General features: G+C 38.3%; 1 protein-coding gene across 4 annotated transcripts in view; it reads right to left on the reverse strand.

Moving 5' to 3' along the window:
- Positions 1-24,869, reverse strand: part of Dclk1 (doublecortin like kinase 1) — a 327,730-nt gene that overhangs the window by 14,836 nt on the left and 288,025 nt on the right. For 2 of the 4 annotated variants that reach the window (XM_048800838.1, XM_048800839.1), the window contains 6 exons: positions 24,311-24,444; positions 22,374-22,451; positions 21,903-21,999; positions 18,977-19,057; positions 8,457-8,570; positions 3,309-3,382 (listed from right to left, as the gene is read on the reverse strand). In XM_048800838.1, coding sequence (XP_048656795.1) covers positions 3,309-3,382; positions 8,457-8,570; positions 18,977-19,057; positions 21,903-21,999; positions 22,374-22,451; positions 24,311-24,444 — 578 coding nt within the window. The remainder of the gene's footprint in view (positions 1-3,308; positions 3,383-8,456; positions 8,571-18,976; positions 19,058-21,902; positions 22,000-22,373; positions 22,452-24,310; positions 24,445-24,869) is intronic. The other 2 variants (XM_048800837.1, XM_015484208.2) reach the window with 1 other exon arrangement.

Genomic DNA, 24,869 nt, shown 5'->3' on the forward strand with positions numbered 1-24,869 from the left:
GTGCACTCAGTGGAGAACACCTTCTTGAGGCCCAGGTGACTTGCCACCAAGCAGCCTGCAACACAACATTGCAAAGTTCTGTGTGCATTGGGGGCTGCTGGCCAAGGTTCACCCCAGAGCCCTTCTCATACCATGTTGCACTTCCTTCCTAGCTTCCATGGGAACAGTTCTTTTAAACCTGCACTGAGTGAGATGCATTTAACTGACCCCATTTCTTTTAACAGCCGAGCATGACAGCATTTAATAGCCTTGCAAAGACGGCACACGGCTGCCACCGCTCTGCCTCATTACTCACTGTTTCAGGATAGTGCTGAATCCAATATGCATCCAATATGCACATTGTAGTCACGTCATGCCTGGGAACCCAAGTACCCTTTTGTCCTAGTTCACCTCCCCATTTCATCTTATTTAGCATTTTTAGCTTATGTCTTGTTTTGATATTTGCTTTATTTCATTGGGTTATCCCATTCTGGCTGGTGCCCTGCTCTGTGTGCTGAAGATGCAGAATTCTTTCCTGCATGTTGTTGGCCACACCACCTGCCACAGTGACAGCTTCAGCTGAGAAAGGTAGAAATGCATGTGACCGTGTGCCTTTGGATAAGGACACATTGTTTAGGAAGAAGAAAATGTAACAGAATTAAATGCTTTTCAATGGTTTGCAGCAGAGGGGAAAATGATGGTTTCATGGGCCCTGGTAGTGTGGAATAGCCCAGTGAACGTGTTCATAGGTCAGTGTACCCCCTGGATTCTGGTGACAGGACTAAAATCTCCTGGATAAATGAGTCAACCACAGGATGTTTCTCCCTAGTTGAAGTTTGCAAGCAGTTAGGAGGTGGGAGGATGAAGGAGAGAAAGAGGAAAATGGACCCCCACCATTCTTCCACATTATTAAAAAGTCAATTAAGGGGATCATGCCAATTCTGGGCACCCCAAGGAGATGGTTTTCCCAGCCTATTCCCTCATGTGGGCTGCTTTGCGAAAAGCAAGTGCGATTCCCAAGAGTTCTGCTCAGGCTAGTGAGAACACCCACAAGCCACTTGTAAACACAATTGGGGAGCAGGGCTGTTTGCCTATAAGGATTGTTTATGTTAGAAAGTTGGCTGACACCATGGTTAGACAAATGCTCCCACTTCTGTGGAGATAAAAGGCAAGCATTTGCCAACAGTGAGGAGTGTGTTCGTTCTGCGGCTAAATGGCATTATAAAACTTCCTAATTAAGCATAGATGCCGATGAGATTTTAGCATCATTTCTCCAATTTAGCTTTACATACTGGGTGCGCTGTTCAGTACAGCATTAACTATAAACATTGTTGTTACTGCCCCCAGCTGGAAAACAGAGCAGTTTATGTGTGGAAGAATAAAGAGATTATCTCCCATCTGCTCCTGCCCATTATTCAGGGAAATGTCATTTTGTCGGCTGAAGGGAACCATCACTAGGATTTTAGTTAAATGGCCTTTTTATATGTGGCTATGAGTATTAATTATTATGTTTACTTGGTATTTTGCTCCCATCCTTAATCCTACAAATTTAGTAATTTGATTTCTAGAGATTTATCTGTTTTTTGAAATTAGATGAGTTTAGGTGTATAATTTTTGTTGCTCAAGTATGCACAATTGTCATTAGATATACTGGATGCCTATTTTTATTTGTATATCAACTTTACACATATATTTCTGGTTAAAATGCCTGAGGCTAGGAGACATGATTAAAAAAAAGGGTGGAGTATAGTGTGATTCAATTTATATAAAGTACAAACCAGGCAAAGGTAATTAATGCAGATAGACTCAAGGGTCAATGTTTATCTCTGGGGCAAAGTGACCCTCCTGGAAGGGTCTGGGAAGGGTGATCCTGAGGTGCTAGGAATGTTCTATGCTGTGTTCAGTTTGTGAATCTCCATTGAGATGGGCATTTTTTTTTTTTTTGCCAAATCATGATTAATCCACCCTCCCCTTCAAAAAAATAAAGAATAAATAAGGTTCTTTCTCCATCTATAGAGCCAGTTTACTTAGGTAAATAAAAAGGTGGATGTGCAATTTGTAGGTGCATATCAATCCAAAAGATACAAATAGATACAAATGACTTAAAGATGTCTTAATGAAGCCTGGGTGTTTTCTTGCTTTAAGCAGATTTGGGAGTTATCATGATGGTAGTATATTTCAATAATTTGTCTGAAGGTGCTCATTTCTGCTTTCCTAAGTCCTTTTCGTTGAGTGCTTAATTATATAAAATTAAATTTTAAAATTATACATATATATCACATATTTATATTTTTTGGTAAAATTTGACACACTAATTTATGAAACTGCCAGATGACACTATATTTCTTCCAATAGGCTCCATTGTTTGGGGAAACAAATGCCAAAACCAGCAGAATTTTTCTTGGCAAACACTAAGATTTAGAATATTACCTGGAGATGATTTCAGAGACATTAAGATGGAGAAGAGAAGTTCCTTAGAACTTCTCAGAGTTCATTTCTCAATCCATCAAAAACCATCCTGCTTGTGGATAACTTAAATAGACACATTCAATGCCCCTTGCAGGAAATGCTAGGGCCATTGACTGGAATAGAAAATGATGGGATAAAATTCTTTAAACCAGTTAATAAGAAAATCAATATTTCCCATAGACTCTTTTGCTTGAGCAGATAGGCCAGCTAAATAATCTGACAGTTACAAAATATTGAAAAGTGAATTCATGCAATAGCTAATACATAGAGGGATTTCCAGGGGGGAAGAGAGGTAACAATAAAACAAAAACAAAACAAAAAGGTGGAGAATTGGAAAACACAAGCTTACCAACACACACAATGCATTCTATAGCCCACTGTACTTGGAGGCGCTTCTACTACTAACGTGGAAATGCATTGTTTCATCCATCTAAGAAGGTCAAGGTTGGGCTTGATGACTTTAAAATGACAGTATACTTCTATAGAACATACACTAATGTGCTGTTTTTCTTCCATTTGTTAAGGGACAGAATAGCACTGAAAAATCATTGTTTAAATTAACAACATCAGGCAAATGCTTTGGCATCAGCACTAAATATACTGTCCTTTTAGCCATAAGGGAAATTGATACTGAGCATGTGCAATGGAAAGAAAGCTGGCAAATGTCAGTGTGAATAATGGGTGAAAAAAAGGAATGAGGGGGTGTGGCATCTCAATCAAGATTAAAATGAAACTGATAAAGCAGCATATGGACTGGATAACAAATCAAAAGCATGTTTATCCACTGAAGGAACTGGTTAATGGAGACTGCCAGCACGTTGCCATGGAAACACTGACTGTTGAGCTGCACCATCTCATACCTTATCCAATACATTCCTGGTTGTTGGTAGTAGTCCAAAGACCCTGATCTCTTGATGGTAAACCCGTGGTCCAGCTGAGCAGAGAGAAATGGGGCAACTCAGTGGATCAACATTGTGCTAAAGAATTAAGACTCCAGACCAAGCTGTTCTTCATTAACTACATAAGTATATAAAGTGACGATGTCTCTTCTGCAGGATAACTAGCTAATATCTTAAATCTGCACATTGAAAACAAAAAGGCAAGAAAAGACACTGATCCCTCATGAATATCTTGGAGGCCATTTTGTTAGAATAAATCTAGTTTGTCAAACAAGTTTCCGAATGTGCATTTAATTGGCTTCTCGATTTCAAAAGTTTTAAACACTTTTTCCTATTGCCATAAAATAGAAAAGCCTTTATAATTAAGTAAAGTACTGAAATCAGCTTTAGCCACCTAAGAGAAAGCAGAGTGGAACTTCATCCTGCCCCCCAACAGTAAAACCCCATTAGGTTTAAATTTGAGGGCTTCATATCTATGAAATTAAAGAGAGAAAGAATCAGGTTTGAAAACCCCACAAATCACAGCAATTTGGATTTCTTTAAGAGTTGGTCTTCAAAAGCAGAGCTACTCTTAAAGGTGAATCCTAATTACATTTCTGAACTAAAGAGATAAAGTATAAAACAGTCAGTAATTTTTCTCTATGAAAATAAGGCAAATAAATTGAAATGAAAAATAATTTTCACTGTATATTAAAAAGGCATATGTACAGTTAAGTGCTTATGATTAACAAAAGGTACAATAATTAGAAGAACAGGGTAAATTCTCAAAATTGTTCACCTGGAATAAGATGTTAGCCTTTGACTACCTGGGAATAAAAGGTTTAATCTCGAAACCTGGAGAACAATAATCATGCTGTACGCCCACTTTCCCATTTTGCCCGTGATAGGATGCACACATTTCTTTAGGGAGAGGCCCATGAATTCTTTCAAGTGCTGCGCTGGTGTGATGCTCATGACAGTTTCTACTTCTAAATTCACAAAGGCATTTGCAAACCATGCCAGTGCACGAGGCATTTGAACTAAAAACTGCACAGAGGACTCAATGCTCTGATTAGACACTGGGTGATCCTACTGTTCATGGAAAGCATCGTGAGGTTTTTCATCTTTTTTTCAAAATGCATATCTCTTTTTCTTCAGGGAAAACAAAAACAAAACAACAAAAAATCGAAGGACACTTGCTTTTAGGAAGATGGTGTATGCCTCTGTTTTAGGCCACAAAGATGGCTACAGAGTAACTGGTTCTCCATTGCCATCTACAGGCAAAATGCCATATAACAGGGCACAAGGTCTTTTCAAAACTAAGCTTTTTTCAGTATCACAATCATATGCATGCTGATTAGAATGGATTTGTTCAATTAGACTGAAATGCTCTATTTGCATGAGCAAAATGCAAAATAAGAACTTTAAAGCATTAGGAAAATTATCGGTTAAAATAATAAACAGCATTAAATGGAGAAAAATAAATTGGAACTGACATCTTAGTCATCGGTTCTTCATCAAGCTGAGCAAATCTAATAATGCCTCCCTCTCCTCCCTCAGCTCTCAAAAGTCCACCGTTAAAATGTCATCTCTAATTCCACTTTATGTCTATAAATTGCATTTTAATAACCTTTTGTTTCCCTTTCTCTGGGGTGTGTGTGTGTGTGTGTGTGTGTGTGTTTAAATCTCCCAACTACTGGGAAAGGTAGCAAAGGGACAATGGAGTCTTTCTAAGAGGCAAAATGCTGCAATTCTAAGGATAGCCACGGGTCTCCACCTAATCACATTGCTTGACCAGATGTCAGAACACCTTTCCTCTTTTGGAAGGGACCTGTGATCCCTGGGAACCTTCAGCTGGTAATTACTCCCCGAGCCAACTTGAAGCCCTCATGCGAGCTTCATATAAAGTTATCATTTGTGCTTTCTTTGGTCTTAATAATGTAGTAGGTGGGAAGCAGAGAAGGAAAATAAAAATGACAACATGAACAAAAACACTACAGTTCAGACCATAAGCACATGTTTAACTACGCTCGCGTCATAAATTACATCCGTGAATCGAGTCTGTCATGATTTTTTTTCTTTTTTTATTTTAAGAGAGAAAAAGTGTCATGAATTTCCTTATAAGTAGGTAGTGAGGTTTCTAACCAAGGAACAAGAAGTAGATCTTCGTAAAGACTAATTTAATTGTTGATTTGCCAAAAACAAAAACAAAAACAAACTGACACTATAATCTAAATAGTTTGAATTTTTTTCCAAGGGTGTACATTATTTCCAAAAAGTTGGTCCCATGATAGAGGCAATCTAAAATAAAATACATAATTTTATAGTCTCCAGGGAGATCATATATGCTAGGGAAAAAATTCTGTCTGAATGAAATTTACATTGAAATCAGCTTTTTCTATCAGATAGAAGTCACGACTGTGTTATATTAATTATCGAGCTTCTTATGATGTGGACAAACCAATAACTGTATTGAATTATTAAGCTGTCAAATGGGCTTCCTAGGATACACCATTTATAAAGCATATTTCTTCTACCTTCTACTTATATTCTGCCTCACAACAGAATATTGTTGTTCAGCAGCCATACTTAAGTTTGAAATGAGATATTATTTAATGCCAGGGTTCCTTTTTCTTGTGACAGACCCATAACAATTGGTCTTTGCCATTTAAGAATGGAAACATTTTTATGGGCTTATCCAACATTATTCTGAAAGTTAATAACAAAGGCAGCCCGGCTGGCTGGGTTTCTATTTCCCAGCCCCACCCTGGGACTCATGACCTCCCTGGGGTCTTTGTGGAGGGCAGGGATGTTTATGAGAGAAAAGCACCTTGGAGAAGGTGCATAAATTCACATAACATGGCAGATCAGCTTCTCGGGAAACAGCCTCTGAAATTTACATTGATATTCTCTTGAAATATTAATGATAGCAGTTAACATGTGAATCGCGTCAAAGAGCTGACAAAGGCCCTTTTTAAGATACATTTCTCCAAAAAACAGCCAATTAATTTGAATCTGAGTCAAGTTGATAATTGTCTTTTAAAAACTTGGTAGGTGCTGAACATGAAATAAGCATGAGACAAATGTGTAACTTAGCATTACACAGGCCACCTCGCGGTTTATAAATATATGACCGATTTGTGCAGTTTCTATGGAAAACATGTTAGTGACAAACTGAGAAATTTGCATTCAAAACTGCATTCAAAAGTGATGCAATCATACTTAGGAAACAAAAATCAGTGGACTTTTGATTTTCAAATACTAACTGGGATGTTTTGAGAGACATTTAGATGAAGTTTTAATAAACTTATAGATATTAGGTTTCAGAATTTATTCAGGTTTGATTAAAATAAGATTTTCCCCTCAAGTATTTGTCCTCTGTCAATTGAAAAACTGCCCTGAAGTTTCTGCCCCTAGTCGTTGTAGGACTCCCAGAACACTGCGAACAGACCGTTATCAAACAACCAAGGCAAATTCAACCGAAGACTAGTTGAAATAAAAGACCAGGAAAAAGGAGAACAAAAACAAAATGACAGAGGTGGCGAAGGCACTCTCTCTAGAAGTGGTAAGCTCTGAGCAGGAGCAGAGGAGCAGTTCCTTTCATGGACAAGCGTGCTGGCAGCCCATTCCAAAAGAAAATCGTGGACATCTGGAATCAAACACTTTGGAATGGACTCATATCTTGAATGAACAATGAAAACAGAGCTGAGGTGGTTCGATTTAGTTGAGCATCATCGTGAGACTGTCACTGGCCAAAATTGACTGAGCACTGGCTGGTAACAAAGAACGCTGACCATAAATGGAAGACAGTGGAGGACAATTTGAGTTTTCTTAGAAAGAACTAAAGAGAGGGCAAGAAGAACCCCTTGAAATTTTAAAACCTCAGCAGCACTGAGGAGCATCTGAAAGAGTGTGGATTCTATTTAGCACCATCTGTTTGCTCATGTGCCAGTTACCCACACCCATGTAACTCACTTTTGAAAAGGTTCAACTGAGAAACATGGAATGCACAGTGTACCACAGCGAGTGTGCAAGCATTTGTACCATTTGCAAATTCTGGAAGCCCATATGAAACATTTAGTAACCCAGATCTGGGATTGATTATAGCATATAGGTTCCTTATTTATCTTTAGCTTTATTTAGAGCTTTAGCAAAACCAGAAAGGAAAAGAAAAAAGAAAAAAAGAAGAAAGAAAGAAAATAGAAACACCCTTAGAAGGAGTTAAACATTCGGTATTGCTCATGAGCGTGAGGAATGTTGAAAAGCATAAATAATTTCTAAAAATTTGACATCGTGTCTTAAGTTCTTTGTTCAGAAAAGCAAAAAAGCTCAAGTGATTTCCACATTGAATATGCTATTAAAATTTACATACTCTGGAAAAAAGGAAATTATTAACTCAAGCAATCTGGGACTTGAATATATTTACTTTAGAATATGACACCAGGAAGTACGAGGTTTCATTATTTCTTGGCCCAATTTAATCTTTGCCTAGAGCAGCTATCAAATTGCATGTAGTCTATATCTGCAGGTATAGAACAGAAAGAAAAATGGGGGCGGGGGCGGCCATATGCAGCAGCATCAATAAAATGGTAAATGGTAAAAGACTTCAAATTTTAAGAACAGAAATTTCCAAGGAGTAAGACATCATGACTTCATTGGGTATTCACAGCAATTCAGTCTTATGGTGCAAACTTCTGATGTATTTTTCTTTAGTATAAAGATCTGTGGTGTCCCAATCTCTGCCGGCTATGTTGTCTCTCTCAGCTTCCCCTCCCTTCTAGGTTCTGGAGAAAGGACACAGTGAACTCTCTTTTTTGAGACCCAAAAAGTTTGCACTGGCACAGAGTCCAGTGTGGGGGAGAATTTTTGCTTTTAAAAAAATAAATTGTGAAATTAATATATACTGCAATACACCCTGGAGGTGCTGGATAATGATGAGATGCCCAGGGAAATGATTTTGCACACACACACACATATATAAACCCCATACCTCCTCATGTGCATTAAGTGGGTAGAGCTGTCTAAAGAAATGACCTGTTCTGCTGTTTCTGGGTGGAATCTCCTGAGTAATGCCTGTCTCTTTGGCAGGTTGCTTTTAAAAAGTTAGAGGTGGATATTTCAGATGCTTACTGCTATGACAGAAACTCCGGCTGCTGTGCTGTTCGGCTTGGGGCCTGTGTTGAAATGCTTCTTTATCTTTCCAGCTACTGACAGCTGATGTTCATTTTCTGGGAGGCCATCATCCTGGAGGGAAAAAAAGAAATAAGAAAAAAAAGTAAAGAAAGGGCAAAAAAAAGATACATGGGGAAACGTGGCCAAAGTCTTCTAGTCCCAGGCTGTGATCTTAGATTTCTGGTGTCAGAAACAAAACAACCAAGGTCTTCCCATGAAACCTTGTTGGAAGTACTGCTCTGAGGTCTCATTCATTTCTATATCTGCCCTACAATTAATTTTCTCTGTGTCATCTGATCCTCAGAGGTATGTTTCTAAACTTAGAAAAACATCTAAATTTAATCTAAATCTTCTGATCTAAATTTGAAAAATCGACTTTCAAATTTGGCTCAAGGAACTATGTTAAAGAAAATGTTAATCCATTAAAAAATCATAATCATCTGCCTATCTGTTTTTTCTCTCTCCTAACCCATCATTTAGACCCCAAACCAAGGGAACTGGCAGACCTGGAATTGTGTATGACTGTAAATAAACTTAGTCTTGTTCCACAGCTACTCAATATCCATTCTAAAAATTCCGGACAGTCTTCCAAGCTAAAAATTGTTTTTTAAGTTTTAAATCCTTCTTGCTGCCTTCAGATCATCTATTATTATGACATATTCCATATCAGAGCTCATTTCAACTAAGGCTTCTGCTCTCTGCTAGAGCCATATATGACTGAGGCTGGAAAAATTGCTTTCCTGCACTAAATACTGTTAGAATAACAATAGCCAGGGTCAAGTGTACACCACCACTTACTAGTTCATGATGAAAAGGCTGCATGGTCCCTGAAGGCAGAGACTATGGAATCCCCAGGTCTTATCCTAGAGCTGTGGCTTAGAGTAGATGCTTAATAAATAATTATGGAGCAAATGAATGAATGGATGATACAGTGTTTATTATTATTATCTGTTGAAACCAGAGTCTTGGCAAGACTACCTCATTTTTCTTCTCTCTTTCCTCTCCATTATTTTGCACTTCATTTCTTGGCTCTATCCAGGAAAATACATCTGATCTTCTGCAAGCAAGACACGCTTGCTCTTTTTGCATGAGCTGGTCTCTTCAGATGGGGTTTACTCCTTCTTTCAGTAGTTGGGCATTCACGTATTCAGTGGACACTGAGTGCAAGTTTATAGTGGACTAGGCATTGTGATAGGTGGTGGGAAACTGCTGGTGAGCAAAGAGAACTATGGGTCCTGCTTCCCTGGGTCCCATGTGCCCTCTTTTTCCTTGAAAACTTGGGTCTGAATGAATGTTTTCTCCAATTAAGTATAATATATTCTAATGGCTCTTCTGTAAGCCCTTAATGCTTTATCATTATATCAATTTGCCCTATTTATATTTTTTTGGTGTTAAGCGATTTATATCTATCTATCAATCAATCATCTATCATCTTTTCCCTTTTGTGCCATTTCTTCTAATTTTTTTTTATCTTAGAAGCACTTGGTTCAGTGTCCTGCACACAGTGGGCATTCAGTTTATGATATTCCTGGACTTACTGATTAATGACTAAGAGAAATAACAGCATGTTTATTAGGATGCATCTGAAATCAAATCTGGAGGAAGAAGGTTTTCCAGCAATGCAGAGAGAATTTTAAAGAATCCTGTGTTGTGTAAAGAGTTAGAAATAAAGTGAAGACCAATTATGGTGGGTTGATATTTGAGGAGGGAACAGAAACAGGGACAATGTAGCACCTTGTATGTAAAGAGCTGTGTTAGGATTGGCAGGATGTGGGAGGAAGAAATGATCTCTGCCCACTAGAACCCTTCAGGCTAACTAGGAGAGAAAGTATGCACACACCATGTCAAGTAATAAAACAGATCAAGATTAAAAAAAAAAAAAGATCTGTCACAAGGCAGCTTCGCCTCATGGCTCAGCTAGAAACCCCAAAGGAATTCAGAGGAGAGAGGACACATTTCCCAATGTGAACACTCAGAACAGATTTCATGAGAGATATGGGATTTGACCTGGTCCTTAATGAAGGGGAGAAGGCTGACAGGCAGAGAGGAGGGAAGGGGATATTTTGGTACATAGCGGGTACAAGTAGAAGCCACTTATTGCTTGCCAAGCAGTAAGTCAACCAGTTTATCTCTAGGTAAGAGTTTATGGGGAAGAATAGTGGCAGAGAAAGCTAAAAGAATCGGAAAAGGTTGGACATAAGTAAGGACAAAAAAGATCCAGAGATTGAAGTAGTGGTCTCAATTAGGAAAAATGTGATTTTTTAAAATAAAAGGAATGTCAGTGTAGAGTATGTTTTATGCTACACCATCCAGTTGCTGACTCTACAAATAAAAGAGACGTTGGATGATAATCACAAAGAATTATGTGATCTGGAGTTTTAAACATAAGGACAAATTCAATGGTGTATATTTAAAAAATAGTGGATGAAAAACAGGTCTCAAGAATTTAAGTCAGACAATCCTCTTAGAATTGAATTTGGGGGATATTTGAACATTTGACAAGGCATGAAATAATGCTGGAAGTCTTAAAAATATTAGCATCATGACTCTGGCATGTTTGGGGTTCAGTGTCCTGCACACAGTGAACATTCAATTTATGATATTCTTGGACTTATTGATTAATGACTAAGAGAAGTAATAATGTACTTATTAGAATGCATCTGAAATCAAATCTGGAGGAAGAAGATTTTCCAACAATGTAGAGAGAATTTTAAAGAATTCTGTGTTGTATAAAGAGTTAGAAATAAAGTGAAGACCAATTATGGTGGGATGATATTTGGGGAGGGAAGAGAAACAGGGACATATGTTTAAAGGGGCCACCCTCCTACAGTGGTACCCCATGGGCCTCACATCCAACATGGTACATTTACTTTTAACCATTTGTTAATAGAGTTCCAAGCTACCTTGAGAAAATTAATTTATATGAACTTGCAATTATTTTGAAAATCATGATCAGGAAGCAGGCAGAGAAAGGTTATGCAAAGGTTAAATGTTAGTGGCCCTGAGCTAAGGATGTACATATATGATCTCCTTCATCCTTCATCTATCATCTACTATGTGTGTTCTTAGTCCCATTTTGAAGATGAGCAAACTGAGGCTCAGAAAGGTGAAATCATTTGCGCAAGGTCATACAGCTATAAAGTGCTTGAGTCAGGTATCAATCAAATCTGAAAATGTTCATTATCCCATACCACTTTGTGTTCACTAGCTTAGTGTCCAAAAGAGCCCCCTAAGTATTAAGTGAAAATACTCAATGAATCATCTTTTCCATGATGAAAATCACACAATGGTGAGAGGGAATGAAAACTGAATTAGGGGCTTAAAAAAAAAACAGAGAATATTTGTTTTGAATTTAATGGAGCCTGGGAAGCATCTGAAGATCAGTAAAAGGGCTGCTGAGCATGCCAGGGGAGGTTTCTTGTGGCATGTAGTTAGAAACTTCTATGTCACCTGAAGACCGGGTGTGGCAATGTGACCTAATATGTTGGCTCTAGGATCCTGTGTGCATCAGGCAGTGCTGGATGGAATGAGGTTGCACTTTGCCAACAGAGTGGACCTGTGATTAGTGGAGACTGTTTAACAACCTGGGTGCAAATAAGGAGAAAAGCATTTGGGTTTCCATAGGAGCAGCCTCTATTTGCCCTTTCTGAGGGAGACTCATCTCTTGTTGAAAAATTCCACGCCTGTCTCGCTTCCTGACCATTGGTATCTTTCCCAGAAATTTGCTTTTACCCCGTTCTACCCCCACCCCTGGTCCCCCGTCAGTTCTTGAGCTCATTGTGAGCTTTCCTATCGCCTCACAATGGACTTGGTTATCATTCCCCAGCCCTGTCTTGGTCCTAATCTCCTGTCAAGGTTCATAGCAACTCTTTTAGATGCTGGGGCCTGGAGGTTCAGGCTTCCAGTTTTAAATTCTAGTGAAGGTTCGCGCTTCCCTGGGGTTGTTAGTTTATGTTGAAGCAACAAAAGTAACGAAACAACTCTCACAAGTTGTCAGAGATGCTTCTGACTTCATAAATCTGAAAACATTTCAGTGTTTTTTTTCCCCAATGAAATAAGGCATCTCATCTAAAGGAGGTAAAACACGCACATGTGCACACGCATACCCTGGCAACTCAAAAGTCTGCACCATTTCTCAATAAATTTCAAAGGTTTTCAGCATAATTGGATTAAGAGACATAAACAACTGGCTTTGCAAGGATCTAATCTGTACCTGAGCCATATGGATCGATGGCAGAGATTTAGCTAACTTACTGTCTTGCATCCATAAAATAAATAGGGCCATTAAAAACATACATTTTTATATATACATCTTTATCGCCATTATTTAGAAGAGATTATGTGCCAAAAATGTGCTATGAATTTTCTAAATGTGACAAACCTGGCAATATTTTACAAATAGTTAGAGTATTATTACCATACGTTCTGGTTTGGGAGTAGTTTTTGAAGTTTGACACGGGCTGGTTGTGGTTTGAGGTTAGTGGTTTTTGATTTAGAAATTCCCATCTACCACTTGGCAGAGCATTGCAACTGACAAGAACAAAATTAGTTTGCAAAATGGAAAATGAACTCTCACAGCTGTCTGCAGGAGACCCAACCTCCAGGTCTCCATTCTCTAGGGCTGGCTGGGGAAGAGCTGGGGGGAGGGTGGTGGGCTCGGATGTGAGGTCACTCAGTAGAGTGAATTTCCCTTTTTCCTTGGGGAAACCATCTCAGGGGTCATGCATTAGAAAATCTTCCTCCCCTTGTGGATTTGGGTTTTGAATCATGGATCTGGTTTCCAGTCTATTCATTGCCAGACTCTATTATTAATAATATCTGTAGATTTATGGGAAGCATGTCAGTCTGGAGTATTTTACTACCAGAATATTCTGATTCAGTTGAAAACAATTCCAAGTTCATTAAAGTGCTCTTCAAGGGCAGTTCTATTTCACCCAGATTGTGCTGCATCTTGGTTCTTGTTAACCATACCCAGCTGCACAGAACCACAGCACCTTGGCCCTCTTCAGCATGAACCTGTGCACTCCTTCAGTTCACACTGCACTTGGGGAGAAAATGCAAAGTAATTAAGATCTACCTTAGAGCAAGGACAGAGTAAGATGCCTAAGTAAGAAGTTTGATGCATTATTACAGTGTCATTGGGCTTAACTTAATTCCTAACAAATTCTACCAGCACAAAAAGATCAATGCATTCAAATTTTTATGTGGGTAGGGCTGATTTTTATTAGTCAGCATGAAATATCCTAGGAGATTGTCCAGGCTCCTTTTTTTTTTTCCTTTGTCTTTTTCCTTTTGGAATATCTTGGCCTAGCAGTATCTTTTGAAAAGAGCAGGTAGGTAGGATAAAGGAGCTAAAATAAAATGTAAAGACTAGGAGGTGATAAGAAGTGTTGAAATGGCTGCATGACTTGACTTGATATATTCTAACCAGTACTTCACATTAGAACAGTTTTTCAAACTTACTCTCACATTATAATCACCTTCCAAGCTTTGAAATTGCTGATGCCCAGATGCCAGTACAGGAAAATCAAATCAGAATCCCTGGAGGCAAAACCCAGCCATCAGACTTTGTGCTAGAGACTCCAATGAGCTTTATGCTAAACTCCTTTGTGCCTCAGTTTTCTCATCAGCAAAATAAGAAAAATAATTTGAGGTTAAAGAGACTCCTAGAATTATAGCAATCCAGAGGATTAGGAGAATAAAACAGGCAAAGGCGAGTTGGTATTCTGAAAACAAAAATGCAATCAAAGCAAAACATTTGAAATATGATAACAATGATAATTTGATCCTTATTACAAAGAAGAAATTTTGTTTTGGCAATGTCTATTCGGTTTGTGGATTTATCACCAACCTACATTTTTTTCTTTTTTGGTACTGGAGATTGAACTTAGGGACACTCCACCACTGAGCATGTCCCCAGCCCTATTTTGTATTTAATTTAGAGACAGGTCTCACTGAATTGCTTATTGCCTCGCTTTTGCTAAGGCTGGCTTTGAACTTGAGATCCTACTGCCTCAGCCTCCCGAGCCACTGGGATTACAGGTGTGCACCACTGTGCCCAGCCCAACCTACATTTTCTTTCCAAAAAGCTTCATCAGGGGGCAAGTGACTCAACCTTCACCCTAATTCATGGAATGATCTAGATATATCATTGCCTATTTCACTCTTATATGTGCCTAAATCCTATGGTTCTCCACTAGATGTGTAATAAGGTTAGTAAACTCAGCTGAGACAATGCCTGTTGGGATTTCATAACTATATTAGATAAGTTGTCAGGAGAAAGAAAAGCTGATAATGTCCACATAACCTACATGGAGCTTATGGCTTTCAAGCAGGATAATTTTTTTTTTTGAGTGAGGGGCTCTCCTCCTTAATCAAGCTACTCTTAGGCCAATACTGATGACAATTTGCATTTCTTCAGCATGTGACAATAGGTAACAGAGTTGCTGCTCTGCTCAGACTCAAATTCTTCATGCATTCACTAAGTATCTATGTTGGTGCTGGGGCTTCAGAGTGTCCTCTCGGGCCCTTTAAGTATATGATCCTCTCTCTATCCTCTTTAGAAGCAGAGAAGTTGATCCGGTTTTCCCTATTCCACAGGCAGGAAAACAGGTTTGAAGGAAAGAAACAACTTGCCCCAGGTCACACAGGTATTCAAGCTCCTTCTGGAAGTCTCCATTCCTTTCTTATGCACTTGGCTGCATGTTGGTGATATCATTCTTTCAGTGGGCTCACCAGAACCATCCACTGAGAGGCCATGCTCATGACCCTTTGAGGCCAAGGATACCAAGAAGCAGGGTGGGGTTTGCACCCAGAGTGTGTTAAAAATAAATGCAAGCTCAGAGGAAGCTCCTGGAATAAGGCTAAAACAAGTGACTTTTGCTGATTTAATTTTTAAAATTCTATTTCCCTTATGCTCTATTTTCTGTTTCATAAGAGAAGTGCCTTTTCAATTCCAAGTGTTCCAGGTGGAAAGGTCATCGTATAAGCAATAGAGAAAATTAGAACTAATGAGAGCGCAGGAAGAGCTCTCTGCCGACCTCCTTAGGGTTCACATAATTATTATTACCTCTCTCCCCCTTAGGGGGTATACTTCGTGGTGATCAGATATAATTTGATTGCCAAATGCAAAACGTCTCGTTAAATGGATATCCTTTTAAATCCCTAATTTATTTATTTTGATGGCCTGGTCATTCCTGTGTTGCACTCAGAGACCTCAACAAATGCTAAATGCTGTCTGTGAAAGCTTACATATTGTTTTGAGACAAAGAAAATAAGCAGTTTTCTGATTTAGTTGCTATGTAAAAGTATACATAGAAACTGCCTTCTTTTCAAAGGCAAAGAAGCAGTTTCTACACGAGGCATTCAAAAGGTTTTTTGCTAAAACCAATACAGATATTTTCCCCCCTTAGAATGTAGTCTGGTTGAATTATGTAAAGGGTTATCTTTTTTTTTTTTTTAAATCTCCTTGTGGCATTCAAACAGGATCTTTACTTAATGATTATTACTTAAACATTACTCTTGATTTTAGAAAGTGCTTTTAGGGAATCTGTAAGGAAAATCTGAAAAAAAAAAATAGTAGAAATCCAAGTTCCAGAGGGAGCCATTGAAGATAACTGCCAGCAAGATGGGACCATGTGTGCAAAGCAGGTAGAGGAGGCAGAAAGTTAATGCTAAGAAAATGAGCACCTAGGTTTTCAAAGGTAAGAGCCAGAAGTCTTCTTAATTTTCTTTTTCTACCCTAGTTGGGTTGGGATGATATTGATAGAGCACTATTTGTCCTGAAGTCAAGGTAAGCATTTCTCTTGTTTCTAACTGAATTCTAGACCCCTCATGTATAGATTTGCTCACATTCACAAAGTCACCTTTCAGCCAATGTCCATGTTGGCTGGAGCTGACCCTACTGGACATCTCCTTTCCAGCCTCCTGCAGGACTGAGCTCTGGCATTGTTCCAGGAAACTTCCATGGCAACCTCCCCACAGAGGCGGCTAGGCCAGCCCTGCTCACTGCCCTTAACTGGGCTGCATCAGACATTGCTCCTGAGAGCGGGTCTGGCAGGCAGTAAAAACAAAATGTATTTAGGAATCTAAAATGGCTCTTTGTCACCCATTAATCTCTTCCTTCTGTAGCTCATCATGATTTTTTTTTTAAAGACCTGACCTTTTTTTTTTCTTTTATAACTTTGTTTATTTATTTATTTTTTTTAGTATATGGGTGCTGAGGATCAAACCCAGTGCCTCACATATGCCGGGCAATCACTCTACCACAACCCCAGCCCTCATAATGAGTTTTTGAAAGCCACATTTCATGTTCAGGTTTTCCAGTTTATTTTGTGTGGTCATCTGTCTCAGTCTTTCTAGGCCTAATGTGCAATTGGACAAGTTGTGGACCTTGGCATTTCATTAGTCCATGTTGACTGTCAGAATCAACTGCTGTCCTCAAGAGAGCCTGGAGCTAGCTTGTGGCATTTCTTACCTGAACACCTAAGGGAAAGGCACCATGACAGAGTAAGTTAGTATGGAAAGGTTGCTAACTTGTATTCACAATGACCACAATATTGCTGATGTCCACAATGTGCCCTTATTCAAAATTCACAGTGCTTCATGTTTAACAAAAGGAGGAGAGAGGTAGGACAGTGAGAATACCTGACAACAAATTCTGGCTCTATTGCAAGCTTGGATAGTTGGAGAAAATCACTCCCACAATGTCAGTGTCCTTATTTGTAAAATGGGTACAATAATATTGGCTCTGCCTATCTCCTTGGCTTTTTACTATACTCAAATAACATGCATCCTTCTCACTTCACAGGAAAAGATAATGCAAAGGTTGCTGAGGCTCCAAGTGAGTACTCTTGGATGTGATAGCCCACTCTCCCAGATACTGAGGGGATTAATATTTTTGTACATCTTTACACCAATTAGAACACTCTGCTCTATGAAAAGACTTAAAGTAAGCCTAAGCTGCAAATCTCGATGCATTCATATTCATTTATATCCTCCTGTCATATAAATATAACCTTGCAGTGGATTGTGAAGAATCACATGCACACATAAAACCTAGATCCATGGCCACCAAGTCGGAGAACATGAATACGATCCCAAGCTCCTGATACCTCACATGTTGGCACCTCACCTTTTGACTGTGCTTGCAATCATGGCTTGTCCTCCATAATTAGTTACTTTGGAAAAAAAACACTTGACTGCCTGCCAAGATGACAATTCAGAGGAAGAGAACATTTTGTTGCCAGATCATTCATGCAGTAGCCTGGCAACATTGATATCAATGAGCTAACAATTTTATGAATGCCCATTTCTTTTGGTCTGTATACATATCTATAACCAAATCTGTCATCTGTCTTCTCTTCTGGTAGGAAGAACCAGTCAGTTTCAATGGGAATAACATCTTCAAAAGTTAAAGGAAAGATCAACTTTTGGAATTACAAATATATAGCTTGCAATTGATAAAATAAATGAAAATAAGTTAATATTTAAATAAATTTCATAAAAATAGTTCTAATAGAAAAAAAGCATTATTCATGTTAAAGCATCAGTAGTCCTTTCTTTGACTATGATCTTAAAATTTAAAGCCAGATTTCTTAATTAAGCATTTTATAAAGTCACATTTTAAAAACACTAAATTTTCACTTTGACAAATGAAAGGAAAAATGGATTTTACCTAATCTGCAGACAGTTAGGGAGTGTCCCCATCTGTCAATGGGGATTACAACAGCAGCTAGATTAGTAAATTATAAAGTTGTGGGGAAGAACACAGTTAATGTATATGAGGTGCATAAAACAGGACTGTCGGACTCCTGAAGTTGAGCAGTCTGTTATTATTATTTGTCCAAACAAATCGTATCTATCAGTTGTAGAGAGACACATGGTCAAAAAAAGAAAAAAGAATGACTCTGTTCTGGAAAATTCTTTCCTAGCTAAAGAAATGTCACTAGACTCTTGTACTCAAAGGACAGACATAGAAGCAGCAAGTTGGAGCTCTGAGAAATGCAGAGCTTCAAACCTGCTGCATTAGTAATTGTATTTTAGGATCTCTCATGAGGTTTGTGAGCACACTCAAGTTTAAGAAATACTGCCTGGAGTGCTCCTGGGTGCATGTGTAAACCCCCCTGGAGTCATTTGTACGTTGGAAGGAAGGACACAGTAGTAGGACTGATTCAGAAAACCTGCTCTGTCTTACTGATGATTATTCAGCTGCAATCTGGACCATAGAAAGTAGGTTGTGGGGTAGGGGATGTGAATCACCTGTCCCTCTCCAGTTAGAAGGCGTCTTATTGGAATCAAATGAAATGGACACATCAGATACCCTCAGGGAACGAATGTAGGATTCTGTAAATGGTCTGGCTCATTTAGGGGAAGGAACAAACCCAAGCACTACAGGAGGCAATATCATTAGGAAATCTGCAAGCAGTTTTTCAAAGGCAGGCTAGGTGTGCATAGAGGGAGGAAAGTAAGTCACTTACATTAACCCAGGGATGCTCAAGGACCTGCACAGCTGAAAATCGCTGATCCACATTGACCAACAGCATCATGGTAATGAGCTCCTGTGAAGGGGAACATTAGACTCCATTTATTTGTCTTTGAAGGTGAAAAGCTGGGTGTTTGCAAATGTGGGCTTTCTCTTCCTTTTGGAAAAGCATTTGTAAAAGCCCTTAATCTGAATGTTATCAACTCCACTTACCTGCAACTACCTGAATAACATCTTCAAAAGTTAAAGGAAAGATCAACTTTTGGAATTACAAATATATAGCTTGCAATTGATAAAAAAATGAAAATAAGTTAATATTTAAATAAATTTCATAGAAATATTTTTAATAGAAAAAAGCATTATTCATGTTAAAGCATCAGTAGACCTTTCTTTGACTATGATCTTACAATTAAAAACTAGATTTCTTAATTAAACGTTTTATAAAGTCATATTTTAAAAACACTAAATTTTCACTTTGACAGACGAAAGGAAAAAAAATGGATTTTACCTAATCTGCAGACAGGATATTTAGGCTTGAAAGAAAGGAATGAAAAAAGATGTAGAATTTCCAATAGCTAGTTGGTAAAATAGAAAGAACTTTTAGGGGGTTGGTGCTACAGACTGTACCCAGGGGCTCATGTATATTAAACATGTGCTCTACCACTGAGTTACATCCCCAGCCCAAGAGAATTATCCTTTAGTAGCCAAATGATTCTAAGGAAATGTGCTAAAGTTGCTTCAAAAATTTCCAGACTTATCAATACAAAGAAAGTGGAACTATTAAGAGCTAAGTGACTAGAAGATTCTTCAATGAAATTTTCCTATGAGCTCAAAGTGATTTGGACCTTCCCTATGAGCTCAAAGTGATTTGGACCAGGATGGCACAGCTCTCTTTGGTCAATTTGTCAAACATTTGCCCACTTTTGGAAGTTCCAAATAACAAAATGGTTAGATAGGCATTATCTTGTTTCTTATGGACACAGGCTCTGAGTACCACGTGGAATGGGAATGACTGATTTCCATTGATGTGGAATCTACCTTAGCTTTCTACCAAGCTTTCCATTCACTTTCTAACTTGGATCAAGACTTTTTAAAGCCGTGACTGTGTATGGTGCTCTCTGCCAGGTGCTGTGGGGATAAAGGAGATGGTCCCATTTGTCAGTAACTGTAAGATTGCAGGTATAGAGTTAGAACATTAAGAGTTGGGCAGATTCCGAAAAGCCTGCTTACAGGTGACAGTGCTCCAACCCTACCCCAACACCACCCCAGTTCCTTTTACCTCTGGCCTTTCTTCTGACATTTCTCTTATTTCCCTACATTTCCCTAAGTCCAGATGTGGATTCTTGGACAGTTGAAGTAAATGAGAGACTTGTGCCCAATATGCATCATTTCCTATGCAAAGGGGTTAGATCCAAGGGGTTCAGTTTTAATTTGTACTTATACTCAAGATATAGCAAAAGAAAAGTCATACCCATTGAACAACCAAAAGATGATTATTTTCAACATCAAATTTTCAAAAATGTAAGTCAATGCTTGTAACATGATACAGGTTGAGTATCCCTTATTCAAAAATCTTGTGACTAGAATGCTTCAGATTTAAAATTGTTTTCTTTTTTATTTAATTTTAGGATATTTGCATTACATAAAGAGATATTTTGGGAATGAAACCCAAATTTAAATACAAAATTCACTGTTTCATATGCACTTTATACATATTTATAGCTTCAAGATAATTTTACACAATACCTTAGTGCATCTATGTTATGACTACAGTCCATCACATGAGGTCAGGTGTGGAATTTTCCACTTAGGAGATCATGTTGGTGCTCAAGAAGTTCAGATTTTGGAGCATTTTGGATTTTCAAATTAGGGATATTCAATCTACATAAATTTAAAAGAGATCAATTACAAGGTTTTGCTTCCTTTCCAAAGTCTAATAATATGCCAAAGTACGAATTTTATAGTCTTTTAGATGCTGATCTGTATTATTTTAAAAGTGTGTTAAAACATACATAAAATTTAGCATTCATCCATTTTTGAGTGAACATTTCAGTGGCACGCAGTGGCACTCAGTACATTCACATTATTGTGCAACCATCACCACTATTAGTTCAGTGGGATAAACATCATATGTTTGATTCCCTGCCTCTAAACAAACATAGCTTCCCCATAAATGCTTTGTTGATCATTTCAACCTATGTTGAGGTTGAGCTTTCTTCCCTTTGATTGGTTAATTGCTTGATTCACTTACCCATACATTATTAATTTGTTGAATACATATTGATCACTAATTAGGTACCAGTTATGATTTAGGCACTGATGATACCACAATGAATAAAATGGACAAAAATCCTTGCCTTCACAGAATTTGCATCATATTAGGGAGAGTTTGGAAATAAACAACATGAATAGAACATATCCTCCTATCTATATATGTCTATTTACCTATGTAGGTGAGATAGGTGGTTACATGGTATACCAGATGGACATAAGAGTTTACATTTTATAGAGAAAAATAAAGCAGATAAGGAGGATCAGGCAAGCCAGGTAAGGCTTAAGAGCTGCAATGGGAGATGGGGTGGTCTGGGAAGGCTTCACTGAGGAGATGATAAGACCTGAGAAGGGTGTAGCAATGTGCCATGGAGAAATCTGAGCTGGGCTCAAGCCTGGTGAGGCGGGAGCACAGAAAGAGGTTTTCACAATGTAACTGGAGTGACAACAAAGTAGAGTCACTTGGTAAGTGCTTGTTAGGATGGCCAAGAACTGATGGTTGGATGTCTGTGAAATCTTAGAAAACCGAGTAATTACAACTAAAAGGTATACAAATCACATTTATGATATCATTAGTCTCTTTGTGCACAATGATTTGGAATCAATAATTTCTCTAGGCTGTAAAGAAGAGGCGGGCACTGGCAACCTACCTTTGCAGAATCAGAAACATTATCCCAGTATGGAGAAGGAAAGTCCACTTGCCCCATCAAGATCTGATCAAAAAGCACCTCCTGGTCATCACCACTTCTGTTTAGATGAACAACAACAGGAGAAAATAGCACTAAAAGGTCAACTCAGGGCATGTTTCATCATTTTTTTAATGCACTGAGCCCTTCCTTTCCCCATAAATGTGTAAAATGTGTGTTCTTAAAGCAATCGAAAACGTCAATATGCAACTGTTTGGGTAAATTAAGAAAGAATGAGTTTTTAAATTATATGAGGAAGATTTATGGAAGGTATATAAATTAGCATGCACAATATGGAAAAAAACAACAGGCATTTCAAGTGAAGTTATTATGTTCTTTTCCTGCTTCAGGCCCCTTTGTTCAAGAAAGGCAAATGGATCATTCAGAGAATAGAGAAATACTCTGTTGGTGCTGAATAAAAATTGCTGCCCATACCCACGAAATGGAGGGAAACCACACAGTAGGATGTAAGTGATTACACCAGCTGCCCAGATGTCCACCTTGAGGCCATATCTGGAAAAATAAGTGATGTCAGAGTTAGCAAAGTCAGGCCAGGACAAATTATGGGGCATGCTAAAATAGATGACTCTTCTATTCCACACCATAAAGGAGACTGAACAAAATAAAAAACCCAATGACAAAGAGTGAACCAAAGCCCACCAGCTAAACAGAGTTCAAGGAAGTAAGTATAAAAAAATTAAAAAGACTATCTAAGGTACGAATAAAAATGAGGGGCTGGGGTGGCTCAGTGGTAGAGCGATCGCCTAGCACATGCGAGGCCCTGGGTTCGATCCTCAGCACCACATAAAAACAAATAAATAAAATAAAGGCATTGATATAACTATAACTAAAAAATAAATATTTTTTAAAAATCAGAGCAATGCGTGCCTCATAGGCTCATATCCAAATATCAATAAGTGAATGGTGTCAGCAAAAAGGTTTATTATAATCATACCAATTTTGAGATAGAAATGGACCTAACTCTCTAATTTTAGTAATCATAATTATTTGAAGAACATTCTCCAGCTTATGAAGAGCTAACATATATTATCCTATTTAGTTTTCCCAATGACTTTGTGGGTTAGATAGGGCAAATATTACCTATTTTATAGAAGATAAAGCAGGTTCAGAGGGTGAACCTGTTGCTCAAGATAGCATCTTTAGTAACAGAAATGGACTGTCTTCAAGGTCTTCAGGGCCCAACCAAATTCTCTTCCCACATCTCCTCAACCCTCCCAGCAGACTGTCAGAATATGTCCCAGTAGCAGATGTAGCTATGTCAGTGGCAGCACTTTCTGAGGGAGGTCAGGTAAGGTACAGATGTGGCCTCCAAAATCACTCAACTCTGACAAATAAAAAGTCCCCATTCTCTCATATCTCATCCTAGGAGTTTCCCTATTGGGGTTTCCTTCTCACCTTTTTTGTCTTTCTGCCCACTGGTTCTATGGTACAAGTAGAAAAAATCATCTTCAAGTGCTCACAGTGGATGGTACTACCTGGATTCCCAAGTGTGGACTGAAATTGCTAATGAAAGAAAATGGGGCTGTCCCCTCCCAATTTCAGATCAACTTCAGCACCTCATGGCTCTGACTATGGCTGTTGGTAAGAAATAGGTTCTTAGCTGAAAAAGCCTTTCTTTCAGGCTAACCTGAGTTCAAATACTAACTTAGTCTCTAAGAGGTCATGAGCTTACAGGATACTTAAGCCCTCAGAGATGAGTCTCAGTGGATCTATGTGCAAAATGGGAATAGTTCTTACTATTCACCAGAAGAACAAGAATTAAGTAAATGAGTTTAAGGGCTGGCATGTATTAGGTCCTTAATAGTAATAAGTTATTTCACTTTCTCTCCCCATTTTAGTGTAGAGGTTTTTCATTCCCCTGATTCTGTATAAAGAAACCAGCAAATTCTCAATGGTCCTCTGATGCCTAAGGGTGTTCACTCCACAGGAAATCAATGGATTTCCAAAAGGACCAAAACAGGACCAGAAATGTATAAAGGTGGCTGAGAGAAATAACCACAGGAGAGTGTAATCACCACACAACAGTGTCTTTTTTTCTCCAAAAGCAAGTTAATTACCAATACTATACATTTCTCTGTTAGTCTGAACATTTTTTACTCTGGGGTTAATAACTTCCATTCTACCTTTAACAAAGCCCAAATGATAGCTTTAAACAAGATTGCAGTAATTGGTAACTTGATTGGGAAAGCAGAGAAAATAGCTCCTACTATAAAAGTTAAAAAAAAAAAAAAAAAAAAAAACCCTGAGGGCTGATTCTGTCTGGATGGGCCAGAGTAGTACTATGTTTCTTATCATCAAGGTAGCCCAGTTCTTTTGTAAGCATAGAACTAAAACACAGAAGAAGCATTTACCCAGTCTCTGCAATTATTTCAGGAGCCACATATGTTGGGGTGCCACAGACTGTGTATAGGGGGCCATCTACAATGGTGGCCAATCCAAAGTCACCCAGCTTCAGGGATTTGCTGCCATCTTGGTGCTCATATACCTAAAATAAAAGTAAAAACACAATCACCTTAAAACTAAGAGCTCAAGGGCTTTTTGTTGATAAAACAAGGGACAATATAGTTTAAATTTAATGTACATAATATTAAGAAATCAGGCAATTATGCACAATATTTTTGTTTAGATGACTGCAAATTTGGAAATACAGCCAATGGAAATTTGCTAAGTTAACAATGGTACATTCATACAATGGGATGTACATGGCCTTTAAAATGGTGATGTGAGGTTATACTCATTGTAATAAATTATGTTTGGGAGGTAAGGATATAAGATTTCAGACTGGTTTGTATAAAATGTCTGTTAAATCAAAAAATAAAACAATATAGAAAATAAGTCTGAAAGAACACAGTTTTGTGGGTCTGTCTCTGGGTGGTAGGATTATAAAGATCTTTTTTTTTTCTTCTTACC

Source organism: Marmota marmota, unplaced genomic scaffold (genome assembly GCF_001458135.2).
Source record: "Marmota marmota marmota unplaced genomic scaffold, marMar, whole genome shotgun sequence".
NCBI classification, from domain to species: Eukaryota; Metazoa; Chordata; class Mammalia; order Rodentia; family Sciuridae; genus Marmota; species Marmota marmota.